Source organism: Martes martes (assembly GCF_963455335.1).
Source record: "Martes martes genome assembly, chromosome: 1".
NCBI classification, from domain to species: domain Eukaryota; kingdom Metazoa; phylum Chordata; class Mammalia; order Carnivora; family Mustelidae; genus Martes; species Martes martes.
Genome location: NC_137888.1, coordinates 101,475,124 through 101,491,874, shown reverse-complemented (window position 1 = coordinate 101,491,874; position 16,751 = coordinate 101,475,124). Strand labels below are relative to the sequence as shown.

Genomic DNA, 16,751 nt, shown 5'->3' with positions numbered 1-16,751 from the left:
AATCCTCCAATGTGTGAAGACTTCAAAGCTGGAATGAAATACCCTTATTTTTATCAATGTTAATTAATACAGTTTGGCAGCCACCAAGAGCTTGCATCTTGACTGTTGGCAAGTTACTGAACTAACTGACATTAAGGGTGGGTTGGAAGAAGAACTGACTAATCTCACAGTGCTTCTTGTCAGTCATTCATTGAGCCAGGTGAATTAGCTAACAGAAATGGTATCAGTGGACAGGGGAGTTAGGTGGGGGCTTAGGGCTATATTTCACAGGTGGTCCTTACACAGCTAACAAAGAAACTCAGTGGAAAAGATACCCTTCCCACAGCCAGGTCAAGTCCCAGGGACAACTCCCAAGCCCAAGATATTCCCCTGAAAGGAGCCCCAGCAAATGTGTGAATTTAGTCAACAACCAGCCAAATTGCCCATGAAGTCCAAGTTGCCCTTGGGTTTATGCTTTTAAAAACACTTGGTGAAAAAAATAAATAAATAAATAAAGGTAAATAAATAATAAAAAAATAAGAACACTTGGCAAAGAGGGGAGGGACACTTTTCAGAAATAATTTAAAGGGGAGAGGGTGGTGGGGATATGGACATTGGGGAGCATATGTGCTATGATGAGTGCTGTGAAATGTGTAAACCTGGCGATTCACAGACCTGTACCCCTGGGGATAAAAATACATTATATGTTTATTAAAATAAATTTTTTAAAAAAAGAAATAATTTAAAGGACTTGAAGGATAGAAAAAGATGTGGAATTTTCTTACTGAAGGAAAAACTATACATATACATATGTATACATATATACATGTATATATGTGTGTGTGTAGATGTAGATTGTAGATGTAGATTTTCAATCTACATAGTCATTAAAATGTCTTCCTTCCCCCAGTATTCTCTGCCCCTCAGTAGGCCAGGCAATCTCATAAAATCAGAGTAACTATCTTATTAAAAATAACCCTCTTCCACAAAGAAATCAAAGCTAAGCAAGAAGAGAAAACATATAATTCATGCCCCTGAGGCATGGCTGGGACCCTGAGCTCCTCTCCCCTGGGACCCCATATCTGTAACACTATTACATAAACTGGACATACCCTGTGGCTTAGATAAAGAGGGCTGTCTTTCTCAGTGACAATGGAGGATGAAAGTTTCCATTTAACCTATTTTAAAACCTTAGTAGCATCATTAACAGACTAGCTTATTTGTATCTATCAAATTAGAAGGATATTATGATGACCTATGCTGGTAATGTTGCAACAAATCATTTCCCTCAGATATTTCCAATTAGAGTTTAACTTGGGACAAATCTCAAAAGCAATTCAGTTATACATATCAAGGCCCTCAAAATAGTTCATAGCCTTTAGTCTAATAAATCCCTCTAGAAGTCTATCCTAAGGTAAAATCATAGGCAGACAAAGATTTGAGCACAAAGTTTTCACTGTAACTTTATTTATGAAAACAAAAAAATTGAAAGTAACCTGAATGTCCATCAGTAGGACCTTGGTTAAATAAGTTTTGGCACAATGCAAATAATTTTAAAAACTAAAACTATGTGGGGCTTAAGCTACAAGACTGTATATGAGCTTATTTGTTTAATTTATATATTCATAGAAAAAGATTATTTATACCTTCTGTACAATTTAAATTTTTGAAAGAAAAGACCTATAACTTTAAAACATGCATTCTCAGTGGAGCAAATATATAGCCCCCCATAGGACAAAAACTGGCTCAAGGAGTAGGAAGGTAGAGAAAATGGTAGATAGTAGAATGGTTTGTAGCCCTCCAAAGAGTCACAGCACATAAGCAGAGGTACAGTGTGTGGCATTAACATTTCAGGGGGATGAGTGGTAGCACTTAGCAAAAATACGTCTAAAACTCTGTATTTTTTAAATCTCAGGGGGAAATGGCTAAAGCAAAAAGAGCAAAAGAGTAATAGAAAACAAACCCTAAAATATTAGCAGTGATACCTTGTGGCATGATGGATAACTTTTGTTTCTTTTTATAATTATTCAATAACAAAATAATATCATCCAAAATTTATATAATGAAAATGTACTACCTTCACAGGAAGGGGGAAAAACAGTGATATTTAAATAAGTTAAATAATTAAAATAAATTAATTAAATTCAAATTCAAAAAGAGCTCACTGAATATCAGAATGAGGAGATAAATCAATAGATCTCATAGTTCCCTTCTCCATGTTGTAGGGATATTACTTTCACACTGAAAATCCCTTCAAGGACTGGCCTGGAGCATTTGAAGAAGGCTTAAAAAGATTGAAGGAAGGGGACCTGCCCGTCACCATCCTGTTCATGGAAGCAGCGATTCTTCAGGACCCCGGAGATGCAGAGGTAACATATTCCCTTCCCCTTGCTTGCTCGCAAAGTGGCTGCGTGTGAATGAGGGACCAGGGACGCCACAGAGCTCTCTTGGGCTACGTTTGCATCAAGGAAAGGCTCCCAAAGGAGTTAACTTGGCTTACTCTGCTATATGTTTAAAAGTTAAAAATAGGTACCTGTTCTCTAACCAAGTCAAATGTGCAGTGTCCACAGTGCCCCAAAATAAAAGGGCGGGGACGAGAAATGACAGACCAAAATTGTCAACCTGGAGGTTGAACAGTAGTTCTCAGGGGGCAGTGTATAGTCTTGTCTAGGACTAGAGCCACACCCTACCCCACCCTTGTCTCGTTCAACGTTTATTGAACAGTATCATACTGCGTCCCAAGAAATGTGCCAGACTGGGAAAATGGAACTATTGAAAAGATACATTTGTGTTCTCTCTGGAGAGACAAGTCAATAAATCAATGCAGCGTAATAAATGCAATGTCAGAGTATGCACAGGCTGCTATGAGAGCAGAGAGCAAGGTTTCTGAGCGGGCTTTCCCCTCCAATTAAATTCAAATTTGAGGTTTGAAGGAGGGGGGCTTAATGAAAGACAGCAGGGGCATCAAGGTGTTAAGAGGAAATGGTTTGTGTCTGGGCAGTGGGGCATGAAACACTTTTCCAGGGGGCTGAGGGAAGAAGACAATGATGGGAGAGGAGGTAGGAGAGGTGGGTACGCTTCTGAATTTCATGAAAGCCAGGGGAACCACTAGGGACCTCTACTCAGCGGAGGATACAATCAGATCTGCATGTTCAAAAAATCCCTTTCTCTGAGGTGTGGAAGGTGATGGAGACAGAGGCCAAGAGACCGCCAAGAGAAGCTTTGCCATCCTCCCTTAGTCCACTATGTTTCCAAACTGGCAGAGGCCTGTAATAAGATAGTGGTAGGTGTAAAGTCTTCTTTTTTAGTTTGGGAGTGATTTTCAGGAATCGTCTCACAAGGAATAATCCTCATAAGGGATTTGCAGAAATTCTAGGGAGAGGTATATATGGTGCTGAGACAGCAGTATAGAGTAGTAGTTAAGCTTCTAGGCTCTGCTGTCCTAAATGTGTGGGTTCAAATCCCTGCTGTACCACTCATGAGCCATGAGCCATGTGGTCGGAGACAAGTCATTTAAACTGTCTCAGTTCCATTTCTTCATACATAAAATGGAAGTCACAATTATAATAACGATCTCATTGGGTGTTGTGAGGATTAAATTAGTTCACGCAAATAACATGCTTAGTTCGTGTCTGGTACATCAGTAATCAGCCTTCATTATTATTATTGGTTGTACTTAAATTTTGTATAGAAAGAATGAGTAAACTGACTACTACGTTAAATCCCTGGTATCTCGTCAGTCAAAACATTGACAGTGAAATGAGATTGAACTGAGAATTGGAATGTGAACCAAAATATTGGAATTTTTAAGAAGATACATGAATCACTACAGAAGAGAAAGTCATTACTTTAGTAGAAAACTATAGGCCATCCCCCCAAAAGAATATCATCTAACATTTCTAAATGCTATGTTGTTTTCAAGTGTATTATATAATTTGGCACAATAACCCTGGAAGGTTAAAAAAAAAAGAAGTATACATTATTATGTCAGACTCATAAATGAGAGGATTAAGGCACGGGGTAACTAATGGATCCCAACCAAGGACTCCGGGCTTCTGAATCTTGGAGACTCCAAAATTCAGATAAAGGACTGAACATCTGTGAACAGTGAAAATGACCCATGCTCAAAGGCTAGCAAGAAGCCACTAGAGAGGGATTGTTTCATCAAACTTAAGAAACATTCTAAGATGTATGGAGGATGAAATCAACATCAGGGCTTCTCTGTGTATAATCGATAGAATAAAAAGAATAACTGATATTTGGAGGGGAAATAATCAGTATTTTCATGAGTTTATATGGCATGGGTAGTAAAAACTCAGGATGATAAAGCCAATATAATTTTTACAGCACTTGAGCATGATTCTATGTGTCGTCATATAGTTTTGATTTCAAATGTCTGTAGGTGTAGTTATGCACTCCCCAAGCCCCTTTAAAGGGTTTTTAAAGATTGATATACCCCCATCCCCAGCAAATTTGAGGACAGTATATGTAATGAGAGGTTTTGTTCATGGGATTGTTCTTGTAATGGTGTGAGAATTATTGTTCTTCTAAATATATAGGGAGAAATTTGTTATACTAAAAACTTTCATTCTAGATATGAAAAATGTTATCTGCTTGAAGATATTCTTCACATTGTTGACAATAGCAAAGGACTGAAACAACCTGACAGTAATAGGTTATTGGTTGAATAAACAATAGGGTATCCACCCAACAAAATTTAAATTAAAAATTATAAGTATAAGGATTTTGTAGAAACGTGAGAAGTGTTTATGATGCAATATAAAGTATAAGTGTAGGCTATAAAATTATGTATGTATTATATTACATTTTATATGTGCTTTAAGCATTTTAACAGTGATATTAGAGCCATGAACACATTAGAATGGAGAGTTTTGTTTTTATTTTCCCTAGTTCCTAAAGTTTCTTTTAGCTCTTATAGTAATAGTCAGACTTGTATCGTACAAATTGATTTCATTTTGTACATCTTGAGATTCCTTGCTATATAAAGTCCACACTATTCAGCAATATTTCTGGGTTAATTTTCCATCCCTTTTCCTCACAAATGCATACTTTTATATAATTATCTTTTGGTTTTAAGGCACCTAATACCATGAAATCTCAGATACTCAAATGTTTCCATGGGTCACAGTAGAGTAAGTACTGAGAATTTGTCAAAATGGCAGAGGATCTTGACCCAGATGTCAGAAGAGCCTTTGAATAAAGAAATGCTTGTGATATTTTTCCCTTTGACAAGACTGTCGAGTCTGAGACAGGTCGTTCTGCACGGAGGGATCTAAAGCACAGGAATGAATCTGCTTCCTCTTGCAATGTTGACCTTGGTTGTTTTTTGTAGGCATGGCAGTTCCTTGGGATAACCCAGGCAGAGAATGAAAACGAACAAGCAGCTATTGTCGCCCTCCAGAGGTAGATGAAGCTAAGTGCAAAATCATGGTGGACTTCCGTTTTTGCTGTCTTTTGACCCTTAGGCACATTGTAAAGAATTTGGCCAGGATAAGTGCTGAGATGTCACATTTTACTTAGCTGTAGGAAACAAGAATCTTTGAAGAAACAATGTTCCTAAATAGCAGTGTTTTGTCATCCCCAAATCAGCTGACCTTCATTGGCACAAAAGTGACTATGTCAAAAGTGGTCATAAAATAGACTCATTACATATCTAGTTCCTCTTAACTTTCTAGCCTTCTGCAGCATTTGAAAGTTTTCCTCAAAGAAACATACTCCAAATAATCTCAGTGTAATTTTAGCTCCTTGTGTCTACAGAGACGCTCCTGAGAGAGTTTCAGTGACCTAGAAGGATAACCACTGAGCCCATGACTAAAGGTCTAGACTGCTTTGGGTGGATGTAGCACCACACTTCACTTAATTAGGGCCCTCTGTGTACCCTGAAAAAATCGCCCCTACTAAATCAACTTCCCCTTTCCCTGTACAACGTATAGTCCCTTTATAAACTCTCCCTAAAGCACTGATGTAGGTACTGTCTAGGGCTCACTACTCAGTCTTCTCCGGCGACTACGAACTTCATTATCACCCGGGAGCTTGTCAGACCCGCCCAACCTTGGGCCCACACCAGGCTGACTGTATTACATCTTCTGCATTTAGCAGATCCCCAGATGATTCTCATGCATCGCAAAGTTTGAAAGGCCCCTTCTAGAGGCTAGTGGAATAGCATGAGGGGGAGCAGCTGTAGTCTGTGCCCCGTGTAAACCCACATCAGTAGTCTTAGAAACACAGGACTCTCCCTCTCCTTTTTAAAATACTGTACAACCTTTCATCTCTGCGGAATCAAATTTACCTCAAGTCAGTTTGCTTTGTGCATATGATACATTTAATACATCAATAGTAGAGCGGCACTAAAACAATGCTATCCGTCCTCATGAAATGAACTCCTAAGAAATTTTGTGCAAGGATTAGCCACCCTTTCTATGGTTGTAAAACATTTATTAAGTTACTGGACCTAGCGCTCATCAAGATGAGTTTTAACTTTCTTAAAAATATACTTAGGTCCCAATTTTCACATAAATAAATGTGGTATTTTCCAAGGACTTAACATAAACTTAGCCATGCTTTTGCACCCTTTAATTAATAACAACCCCAAATTTTCTAAAGAACTGTTAGACTCTAGCTCAGAAAAAAATCTGAAATTGGCTATTTATTTACCTATTTATTTATGCCTTCTTGCAGGTGCTTAGAATTACAGCCCAACAACTTGAAAGCTTTGATGGCGCTGGCCGTGAGTTACACTAACACGGGCCATCAGCAGGATGCCTGTGAGGCTCTAAAGAATTGGATTAAGCAAAACCCAAAGTACAAATACCTTGTGAAGAGCAAGAAGGGATCTCCAGGCCTTACCCGGAGGATGTCCAAGTCTCCAGTTGATAGGTATCCTGCTAATAAATTACAGTCAGCGGTCAACACCCTGTTACACAATTAAGCACCTTAAGGGTAATTAACAAGCCTACCAGCATTCCTGCTAGAAGAGCAACTCTGATGACAAAGATTGATGCCGAGACCACAACCAACAACTGGACATGTGATCAAGATTGTGGGCACTCACAGACATTTTGCCAGAGTACCATAATTTAAAGCAAAAGGCTGTGTACATATAATTAACCTAAAATAAATTATAGAATGCACCAAGTTTCATAAAGCCTGAGAACTGGCTATGAGTAAAAATGGAAGTCCTTCCTTCTAGGTGTTTTGTTTCTCCCAGCAGTAAATCAGGATGTTAAATTCATTCTCGTGGAGCCCTGTGGTTTTCCACATTGGCACGCATAGGGTCAATGGAACTGTCCTTGTGAAGACCTTACTTAGCACAGTCTGTTTCTGTGTACAAGGAAATAATTCATGAAAATCAGCAGGTATTTTTTAATGTGCAGTATTAATAGTCCTTCTCATTAAGCAAAGATATTTTAAGCATAATTTTTCGGGTCTGTAATGTTCTCTTGGAACAGAGGACATAATAGTAAATAATATATGTTCAGACTATTTGGAATACACATCTCCACTTTTTCCCTCGTAGCTCTGTTTTGGAAGGAGTTAAGGAATTATATCTGGAAGCTGCCCACCAAAATGGAGATATGATTGACCCAGACCTACAGACAGGCCTGGGGGTACTGTTCCACCTGAGCGGAGAATTTAATAGAGCTATCGATGCATTTAACGCTGCCTTAACTGTTCGGCCAGAGGTAAGTGCACAATAAGAAACCGTGGGGTTCTCTGTTCAAAATAAGTTTCTCACAAGCTACACTTTGCACATTTCTGCTACCTCTTATTTCCCTGCATCCAATGTTAAAGTGATCGGTACTAACCGTATGCTACTGTGGCTGTTAATCCTCAAGTACCTCGAGGAGAAACATGAATTGTCCGACAGCATCCCATGGTGGCTGCTCTTGGATGGGCGAAAAGTCATTTCACAGAGCCGTCCATACCATTTTTTGAGTAATTCTCCACCATCATGATCCCTACCCATGAGCCCTGGATAGATGTCTAGCCACCATGCTTCTTCTGCGAGCAATATGGAAATACTCTGTCCCTGTGGCTCATGCTGGTTATTAGCTCGGATTCTTGTCATCAGGACTATTCATTATGGAACCGGCTGGGGGCAACGCTGGCGAACGGAGACCGCAGTGAGGAAGCCGTGGAGGCCTACACGCGTGCCCTGGAGATTCAGCCAGGCTTCATCCGATCCAGATACAACCTGGGCATCAGCTGCATCAATCTGGGCGCCTACAGGTGCGGTATCGTGGTAGGCTGAGAACCAGGAGCCACGCTCAGGGCTGAGGTGGACTAACCTGAAAAGCCATTTGCCAGTGAAAATACCTCCTTTTGTAAGAGTAGCCCTCCTCCTCTTGTTAAGGGAACAGCTGAAGCTTTGCCTCCTGAGGCCTGTTGAAGTGGGAACAGTTTGCTTCGGTGTTTCTCCGTCTTTGGAGAGTGGCAATTGCGTAGGGCATCTGGTGAATGAAGATTCTTGGGCCCCTCCCCCTGCGATTTCCAATCAGTCAGCCTGGGTTGGGGCAACTCTTTTGAGAAACTTGAACTGTCCAACACTTCATTTCCCAGGTAAAGAAAAAGAGAACCTTGGGGTGCGGGGGTGAGGCAGGGGCACCCAGTAAAATGACTTAAGAAGGTCTAGGGCCAGCTTTGGGCAAAGCACAACCAAAAGTCTAGGTTATCTAAAACTACTTTGCCAGTTAAGTTAGTTAAAAATTTTTTTAAAGAAAAAAATCTTTTCTTTAAAACAAATGTTAAATGGTAGGCTTACGGTTTAAAATGTCTTTCTTGTTTTCTCATTATCCTTCATCATCCGGTCTATATCCTACATTCTATTTTTAACTCATCAACAGGAATGACTGACCTTTATTTCTTTTGGGTAAGGAAAGTATAGGTGAGGGACACCTGGGTGGCTCAGTTGGTTTGGTGTCTGCCTTCTGCTCAGGTCATGATCCCAGGGTCCTGGAATCTAGTCTCATATTGGGCTCCCAACTCAGTGGGGAGTCTGCTACTCCCTTTCCCTCTCCCTCTGCCCCTCCCCCTGCTCTCGCTCTCTCTCTCTCTCTCTCTCTCACTCTCATTGTCTATCTCAAATAAATAAATAAAATCTTTTTTAAAAGTATAGGTAATTTTCCCTTCTTTTTCAACTTCTAAGTAGGTATTACTTTTACAACTGGAAAAAAGAAAACTGTTAGTCTTAAATCCCACAAAAAACATAAACCCTTTCTCTTTCTCAAAAAGAGCCAGGCTTTTAGAATCAGAAAAGCCTGGGTTCAAATCACAGCTCTGCCACTTACTGGTTTCGTGATTCTGAGCCCACACCTTTTAGCCTCAATTTCTTCACCTGCTTTTAAAAAAAAAAAAAAAAAAAAGTGGTAAAATAATATTTAGCCTGCAGGATCGTTGCACAGCTTAGATGTAAATTGCCTAAGCACGGAGCAGTAGTGGGCATCTGTTACCATGACTGTGACAGTTGCCATCATCAGGAGTAACCCCATCATTATTTATTCAGATAAGTCATCAGAGAGCATCCTTTTGACATCTGAAGAGCCACTGTTTCTGAACTGCGTTTGGGGACTGTGTCGGGGGCAAACAGTGAGGTTTCAGAAACTGGTTGCTTCATTTATACTAAAAGAATCTTAGATAGAACATTTAGTCACTGGATAACACCAGTCCTCGAAGAGGATCTCGCTCAGGTGAAAGCCAGGAATAGCTGAGTGACTCCGGAGCAGCTGGTTCGCTTTATTTTCCAGACATTGTGAAGGGAGCCGCGGGAGGCTGGCCTCGCAGCAGCCGTACAAAGGGCCCCAGGGCGCCTGCGTGGTCTCCTCCCGCCCCAGCTGGCTAAGGCTGACCCTGTCGGGTTTGCATACTAAGTTCATTCCCGCTCTCATCTCACTTTCCTAACCTGATTTTATCTTCACCCCTTCCAGTCACTTATTTTCTCACTATGTTGTATATATGTCCTTTATGAGATACCTTTGTTTGAAACAAGGGGAAATGGAAGTACGTATGTATGTACCTGTAGACATTAAATTCAATTAAAGGAGGCTTTTATAAAGCTTCCAGATGAGTCTTTCTTAACTGGAACTCCTCATTACAGTGTAGAAAACAATACCTGAGAAGTCAATAAAATACTTTCTTGGCAGTCGCAGGTGTAAGGCTCAGGAGGGTAACCGTTAGCTGGCGGCCGGAAAGGGTCGTGATAGGTGGAAATGGGCAAATCTACTGAGGAGAATTTTTAATCCTCTAGATGAAAGTCACCTGTACAGGAGCAAGTCAGTTTTAGAGTTGCCAAATAACATACAGAATGCCCAGTTAAATTTTAATTTCCAAGAAACAGCAAATACACTTTCAGGTAAGTACATCCCAAGTATTGCATGGGACATGCTCATACTACAGGTAATGAACTGTTTATCTGATATTCAAATTTAACTGTGCATTTACCATTCTTGGTAAATCTGGCAACCTTGACTGCATGACTACTTTAAAGTTTCAAAACATCTCAGCAGAGATTTGTGGGTCTTCTATTGTCATTCCACATGTGGAAAATCTTGTTAAGTACTAAACATTTTGCATTTTTTTTCCTGAGGAAAAAAGTCCATTGAGTGAGACATCAGCTTTAAATGAATTCTGAAAATAAGTTTAACTTAAGGTGTAAGTGGATAGTTAGGAAAAGATAACCCTCCATAGAGATATGACTCAGGAAAAAAGCCCTGAGCTGGTTCATATTCTTTCATATCCACCGGAACCTTGGGACACACCCCTCAAGAACACAGATGTCTGTGTATGTGGCTATATCCCCAACTGTTTGTCATTGCACGTTTTCTATAAAGAGTCAAAGGCAAGCCTTTCCCCAGTACTGTACAATTGAAATAAGAAGAGGAAATTGTTGGCAAGGAACCTGGGTGTAGTGTAAGACACTACCCCTCTGTCAGTAGGAGCTCCCAGAGTAGAATTTAGGCCAAAGAATCTTCACCTTCTCAAAAGTGAGGACCTCATGGGGTGCCTGTTGGTTTCTGCTCAGGTCATGATCTCAGGATCCTGAGACTGATCCTCGAGTAGTGCTCAGTGCGGAGTTTGCTTAAGACTCCCTCTCCCTTTCTCTGCCCCTGCCCCACCCACCGCGCTCACTCTCTCTCTCTCTCTCTCTTTTTCAAATAAATAAATAAATCTTTGAAAAATAAAAAGTAAATTTTAAAAAGAGTGAGGACCTCTTTTTAATGAAAACATAGATCACATCCCCTTTGATGGTAATTTTTTAGTATTAATATATGGAGGGAAAGATACTATAAAATAAGGAACCCTTTTACTCAATGCATGTTATTAATCAAGACATACACGAACAGCTTATTCACACACATATGTGTGAAACTTCTGAAAACTATGCGCACATCTACATGCACAATCTTCTGAGTCTCCCAAAAGAACTCTGTGTTCCCATGTTGGAGAACAGATTTAGACTCTCTTCATGGGAAAAACCTCACATCGCTTGGTAGGGCTAGCAAGTTAGACTATTCCATTTTTCCCCAGGTCCCTCAGAGACCACTGCCACACACCTGGGAGCTAGGAGTGGCCTGTGCCTGTGCCGGTTCCAAGATCTTCTTCCCCTGAGTTCTTACAAGCCTGGGATGAGGAGAAGAAAGGGAGTCATTGTCATCTGAGCTGCCATCCTGTGACAAGGAAGCCAGAAAGGGCCTTCAAAGTAAACTCCACACGTGCATCTCTTTATAAACCCTCTTCTCTTGCTTGATTGCTAACCCTCCCAAAGAGAGGACAATTAGAACCCCACTCCTTTCCATTAGCCAGGTAGCCACGCACAGTGCCACCATCTCCCAAATGCCCTTTACTTCTCGGCGAATCTCATCCTACAGATGAACAAATGCCTGGACCACGTGCACGGGCTCAGAAGTCCAGCCTCATGTCAAAGCTTTCTACCAGTTCTCACTCACGACTACCTCACAGGAGTACATGGGATCAAACGTGCGAGAAGCTTTTAAGGAGAGTGAAGCGGGCACAAATGAAAGCAGCGTCATTACTCTCAGCAGAGCCCAGTTTGTCAGATACAGAACACATGCTTCCGGTGCCAGAGGTCCTGAGAGCGTAGACCCGGGAGCAAGAGAGCAGCTTGGGCTGGGAGGAGCTGGAAAGCCTGTGGGCAACATCTGACTCAAACTTCATGTTCTCAGGACCACCTTACACTTTTTTTTTTTTAAGATTTTATTTATTCATTTGACAGACAGAGATCACAAGTAGGCAGAGAGGCAGGCAGAGAGAGAGAGGAGGAAGCAGGCTCCCCGATGAGCAGAGAGCCCGATGCGGGGCTCGATCCCAGGACCCTGGGATCATGACCTGAGCCGAAGGCAGAGGTTTTAACCCACTGAGCCACCCAGGCGCCCCCGCCTTACACTTTTAACAGTTACTGAGGACCTCCAGGGGCTTTTCTGTAGATTCTATCGATATTTACTCTATTAAATGTTAAATGGAGAAAAGTTTAAAAGATGTATTTAAATGTAGGAATTAACCACATGTTAACATTATCTATTTATGAAAAATAATGATTCCCCAAAACAAAAACGTGCTCGGTGAGAATAGTGGCATTGTTTTATCATTTTTGCCAGTTTTTTTTTTAAATATCTTGATTAATAGAGACATTCTCGTATCTGCCTCTGTATTCAATCTATTGGGATTTCACACATCATGTAATCATTGGAAAATTCCATCGTACACTCATGAGAAAATGAGAGCAATGTAAAATAACTTCTGGGGATTATCATAGAACTGATTTTGACCTCATTGACCCTTGGAGTTCCTCAGACCGCACTTGGAGAACTACTGATCTAACTTAATAAGAGCTTTCACATAAATGGATCCAACTGCATCTCACACAATAAGGCTTTAAAGTGGCTTCTATTCTTCCTATTACACAGATGGGGAAACTGAGAATTGGAAATATAAGAAATTAGGATTCTAAGCCCAGACACTCTGGTAACAAATCCACTCGGTCCCAGCAACCTCCCATATTTCTATCACCAATGGGAAAAATTAAACCACTTTGTTTTTTTTTATTCCTCTCAAATTATTTATTTTTTTAAGATTTTATTTATTTATTTGTCAGAGAGAGAGCACAAGCAAGAGGAGCAGCAGGTAGAGGGAAATGTAGGCTCCCTGCTGAGCAAGGAGTCCGATGTAGGACTCCGGCCCAGGACCCCAGGATCACTACCTGAGGCAAAGGCAGACACTTAGCTGACTGAGCCACCCAGGCATCCCTTAAACCACTTTGTTTCTGAGTAGGGTCAGATGCTTCTTCTTCAACCCTTGTTATATAAATCACATTTGCAAATGGATTAAGTCTTTAAATTATCCCTGAAGGTGGAGAAAAGCAGAAGCATTAATGAGTTAGCAATGGTTTCACTGTTACTCTTTCCATTCCACAAGACAGTCCTAAAATAAAATTTGCTTTCCTTTTTCTTTCTGATTTCACTGTACTAAACAATGATTCTTTTCACAAAAGAATAATGAGAGAATCAGAAGGTTGTTCACCTGATGATCTAAAGCACCACAGAGGGACGATTTAGCATTTAGGATTAAGAGAAATTAATCCTTTTCATTTTATAAGTTGCTAAGTCGAACTTTGTTGCATTTTTACATGTCTATTTTTCTACCCTCTTAGAGAAGCGGTCAGCAATTTTCTCACTGCCCTCAGTTTGCAAAGAAAGAGCAGGAATCAACAGCAGGTCCCTCATCCTGCGATCTCTGGAAATATCTGGGCCGCCCTCAGAATCGCACTCTCTCTGATGGACCAACCGGAACTCTTCCAGGCGGCTAACCTTGGCGACCTGGATGTCCTCCTACGAGCTTTCAACTTGGATCCTTGAAGGAAAAGAAAGCAATTAAAAATAATAAATCCTTGTCTGTGTAATTGTACCGAGAAATGCAAAACTATTTTATTATGAATTCCAAAAGAAAAAAAAAAAAAAGGAGGACAAACCAGACGTCCAAAAGGCCATGGTGAGATAACACAAGGGAATTCCTACAGACAATGCCCAGGCTCTGTTCAGATTCAAAAGCACAAAATGTTCTATATAGCGTCAAGGTTGGGCTCAAAAGAAGAACTGAGAGACACAAAGACAAACCAAGATGAAATAACGGTGTGTGAATACTCTTCCCGACCTGCAAGCATACTCAAAACATGTCCTGTGGGGGGTTTTGTCCCCATTTGCAGCTGATACACATCTAAGGAACTTGCTCATGGGACACGTGGAGAAAGGAAGCACTGCCTCTGATCAGGGAATTCTGACTGTTTCTGAACCATCCCCCGCAACTCCCCCTTTTACAACATAGTTCGGGTCAAGGTGCATGCACATATATTAACTCTTGACTAAAGAGAGGCGTTGCTTAAACCTGTTCCAATTTTAACTTTTACTGTAGCCCTTCGATTCCAGAGAGGGAGCTTTGCTGGCAAAAGCAGTTTTTGCACTAGAAATTTTTGCTGTTCCCAATCAAAACTTTTCTGGGACTGTATATATGCACTTTAATATCTTATTTATGCCTTGCTGGAGTTTTGTTTCGTTGCTCCAATTTTTAACTTAGGGGTGAAAGACTTGAGAACTCGGCCTTGCTAGATCAATGGACCAAATAAAAATTCCTGAAAATAGTTTTTCATAGTGTAGAGTTTTGAAGGAGTTTTTCTTAAAGCAGGTATGACATAGGGTGTAAATAGGTCAAACACAGATTTTACTCACATGCTTTCTGGGACTGTATGAACTTAAGCAAGAGAAGACGTACCGTCCCGTCATGCATTCTCTGCAGGGAGGAATTTTGATGATAACGTGATTTCTATAGACTTAACATTAACTTGCTTAAATGTCATATTTTACTTGCTTTCTAACTGCCCTGCACACCAATATATTCCTTTTAAACCATTAATATTTTAAATAGTATTTCGTAAGAGTGATACATTTTTTCCTAAAAATTAAGTGTTTTCTTAGTTCCATAATAATCTGCACTGCGCAGCCTTTTGCAATCTAAGTGATAGAAGATCAATATTTTCTAGCTGAATCTCACTGAATGTCAGAGGTTTACTATGAAAGATACATGCCTTTGGGCTCTCATTTTGAATATTTATCAAGTATCAGGAATTTTCTGTTGGTGGTGGTTTTATTTAATTGATACATTCTGCTCACTTCTTAATGGTGTGTTGTGCCTGTTGGGGTTTGGTGATTATTTGGAATGACATCATTTTTTAAAGAATTAGAAAAGTTGTTTGCAAAATGCTAACCAAAATATAGTATCGCCAGTGTCCAATTCTAGCAACTGGTCCTGGTAAGTGGTTCCATTCTTCTTTGTCTTTTCTCTTTCCTTCCTCCAGAATCTTCCCCAAAGCAATCCAATCCCAACTTTTTCCTCACGTTCTTTGGTTAGTAGTAGCTGATTACTCTCATGATGATAGTCACCAAGCAAACAGCATTTGAGTCAAGACAGTTTAATTGACTGGGGAGTTAGCTTCTCCTGGGGGGAAATGTGCAGGTAGAAATCCTCTCCTCTGTTACCTCAGAAGTCCCTCCGGTAGGAAGGGGCCTCAAGGAAACACAAAACCACAAGTCCTTGAGGTTTACGTACATTATAACAACAGAGAGTTTTTTAAAGCTTGTAAGGACAAAGAATTTATCAAGTTTATAAGGACAAAGAGTTGAGGGCCCAATGGTGTGCCAAGCTTTCGTCTTTCTTGTCGAAGCTCACTTGGGCAAAGGTGGTGCACCCAGCTGGACAGCAGAAGACAGAGACATTAAGGCATTCACCATTGGGCAGTAGTGACAACCAGTCTTTACCTACTTCCCTCCAGTCTCAGAAGCAAACAAAGCTCAACAAAATTTTCAAGAATATTGTTTAGAATTTTAGAATCCTAAAATTCAGTCTAGGAAGGACTTTGGGCCAGCCTCCAAGTTCATGGCAGCTGGCTGCTTAGATATCCCCGATAGAAGAGCATCCATTCTCTGCACATTCCTCCTCCCAATTTCTGTGCATTCACTGGCTGGCAAGCTGATTTGCATCCATCATAGTCCATTAGGAGCCTCTGAACACAGGATTCAAACACAGGTTTCTGTTATGATGCCGTTCTATACTTTCAACAGTAACTAAATTTGCAATATTAACATGACGTCAGTTCACAATTTAAAGCCTAACAGTAGGGTAAGTGCAGGATACTTTAATTTGATTGTTGTTAAGTGGTGGAAAATTTTGCAGCCCAAGTTGTATTTTGCTGTCAGAATACAAATTGACTTCAGAGGAGAGTAGACAATTTTCCATTCCCATCATAATTTGATAATTTGTAGAACATTCAATAGGACTTTCTCCAGTATATCTAGAGTCTATCAGAACCAAGATTTTCATAGTAGTTGCCTCTCAGGAAGTACAGAACTATTGCCCAAGACATTTTTCAACAATATTTTTAAATAAAATTAAGTGTAAAACAGTTACTAAAAAACAAGTGAAAGTTTCTAGAAATCAGAGCACCACCAAAAATTAGTAAGATGATAGAACAGTCTTTATTGTACACATTTTTAAGTATACACACATTCTTTTAAGGCAGAACTGTTTTGGGTACCTTACCCTGGTGGTTTGACATTGACATTTAAATTCTTTCCATTTCAAAGGGCAAGGTGTCCTCGTTTCCTTTCTGAGGCACCTGGAAAGGCTTTGTGTTTCTTTTTTCTTGTATTACTGAAAGTGTAAGCAAGCCTAAGATGCCTTAGAGGATA

The 16,751-nt window shown here is 40.3% G+C and overlaps 1 protein-coding gene across 7 annotated transcripts in view; it reads left to right on the top strand.

Moving 5' to 3' along the window:
• Positions 1–13,951, top strand: part of PEX5L (peroxisomal biogenesis factor 5 like) — a gene marked incomplete at its 5' end in the record, with an annotated part of 167,614 nt that extends 153,663 nt beyond the window's left edge. For all 7 annotated transcript variants that reach the window (XM_080818802.1, XM_080818805.1, XM_080818806.1 and 4 more), the window contains 6 exons: positions 2,205–2,348; positions 5,333–5,403; positions 6,679–6,876; positions 7,517–7,682; positions 8,072–8,229; positions 13,664–13,951. In XM_080818802.1, coding sequence (XP_080674928.1) covers positions 2,205–2,348; positions 5,333–5,403; positions 6,679–6,876; positions 7,517–7,682; positions 8,072–8,229; positions 13,664–13,868 — 942 coding nt within the window. In that variant the 3' untranslated portion in view covers positions 13,869–13,951. The remainder of the gene's footprint in view (positions 1–2,204; positions 2,349–5,332; positions 5,404–6,678; positions 6,877–7,516; positions 7,683–8,071; positions 8,230–13,663) is intronic.
• Between the last annotated feature and the right edge of the window lie 2,800 nt (positions 13,952–16,751).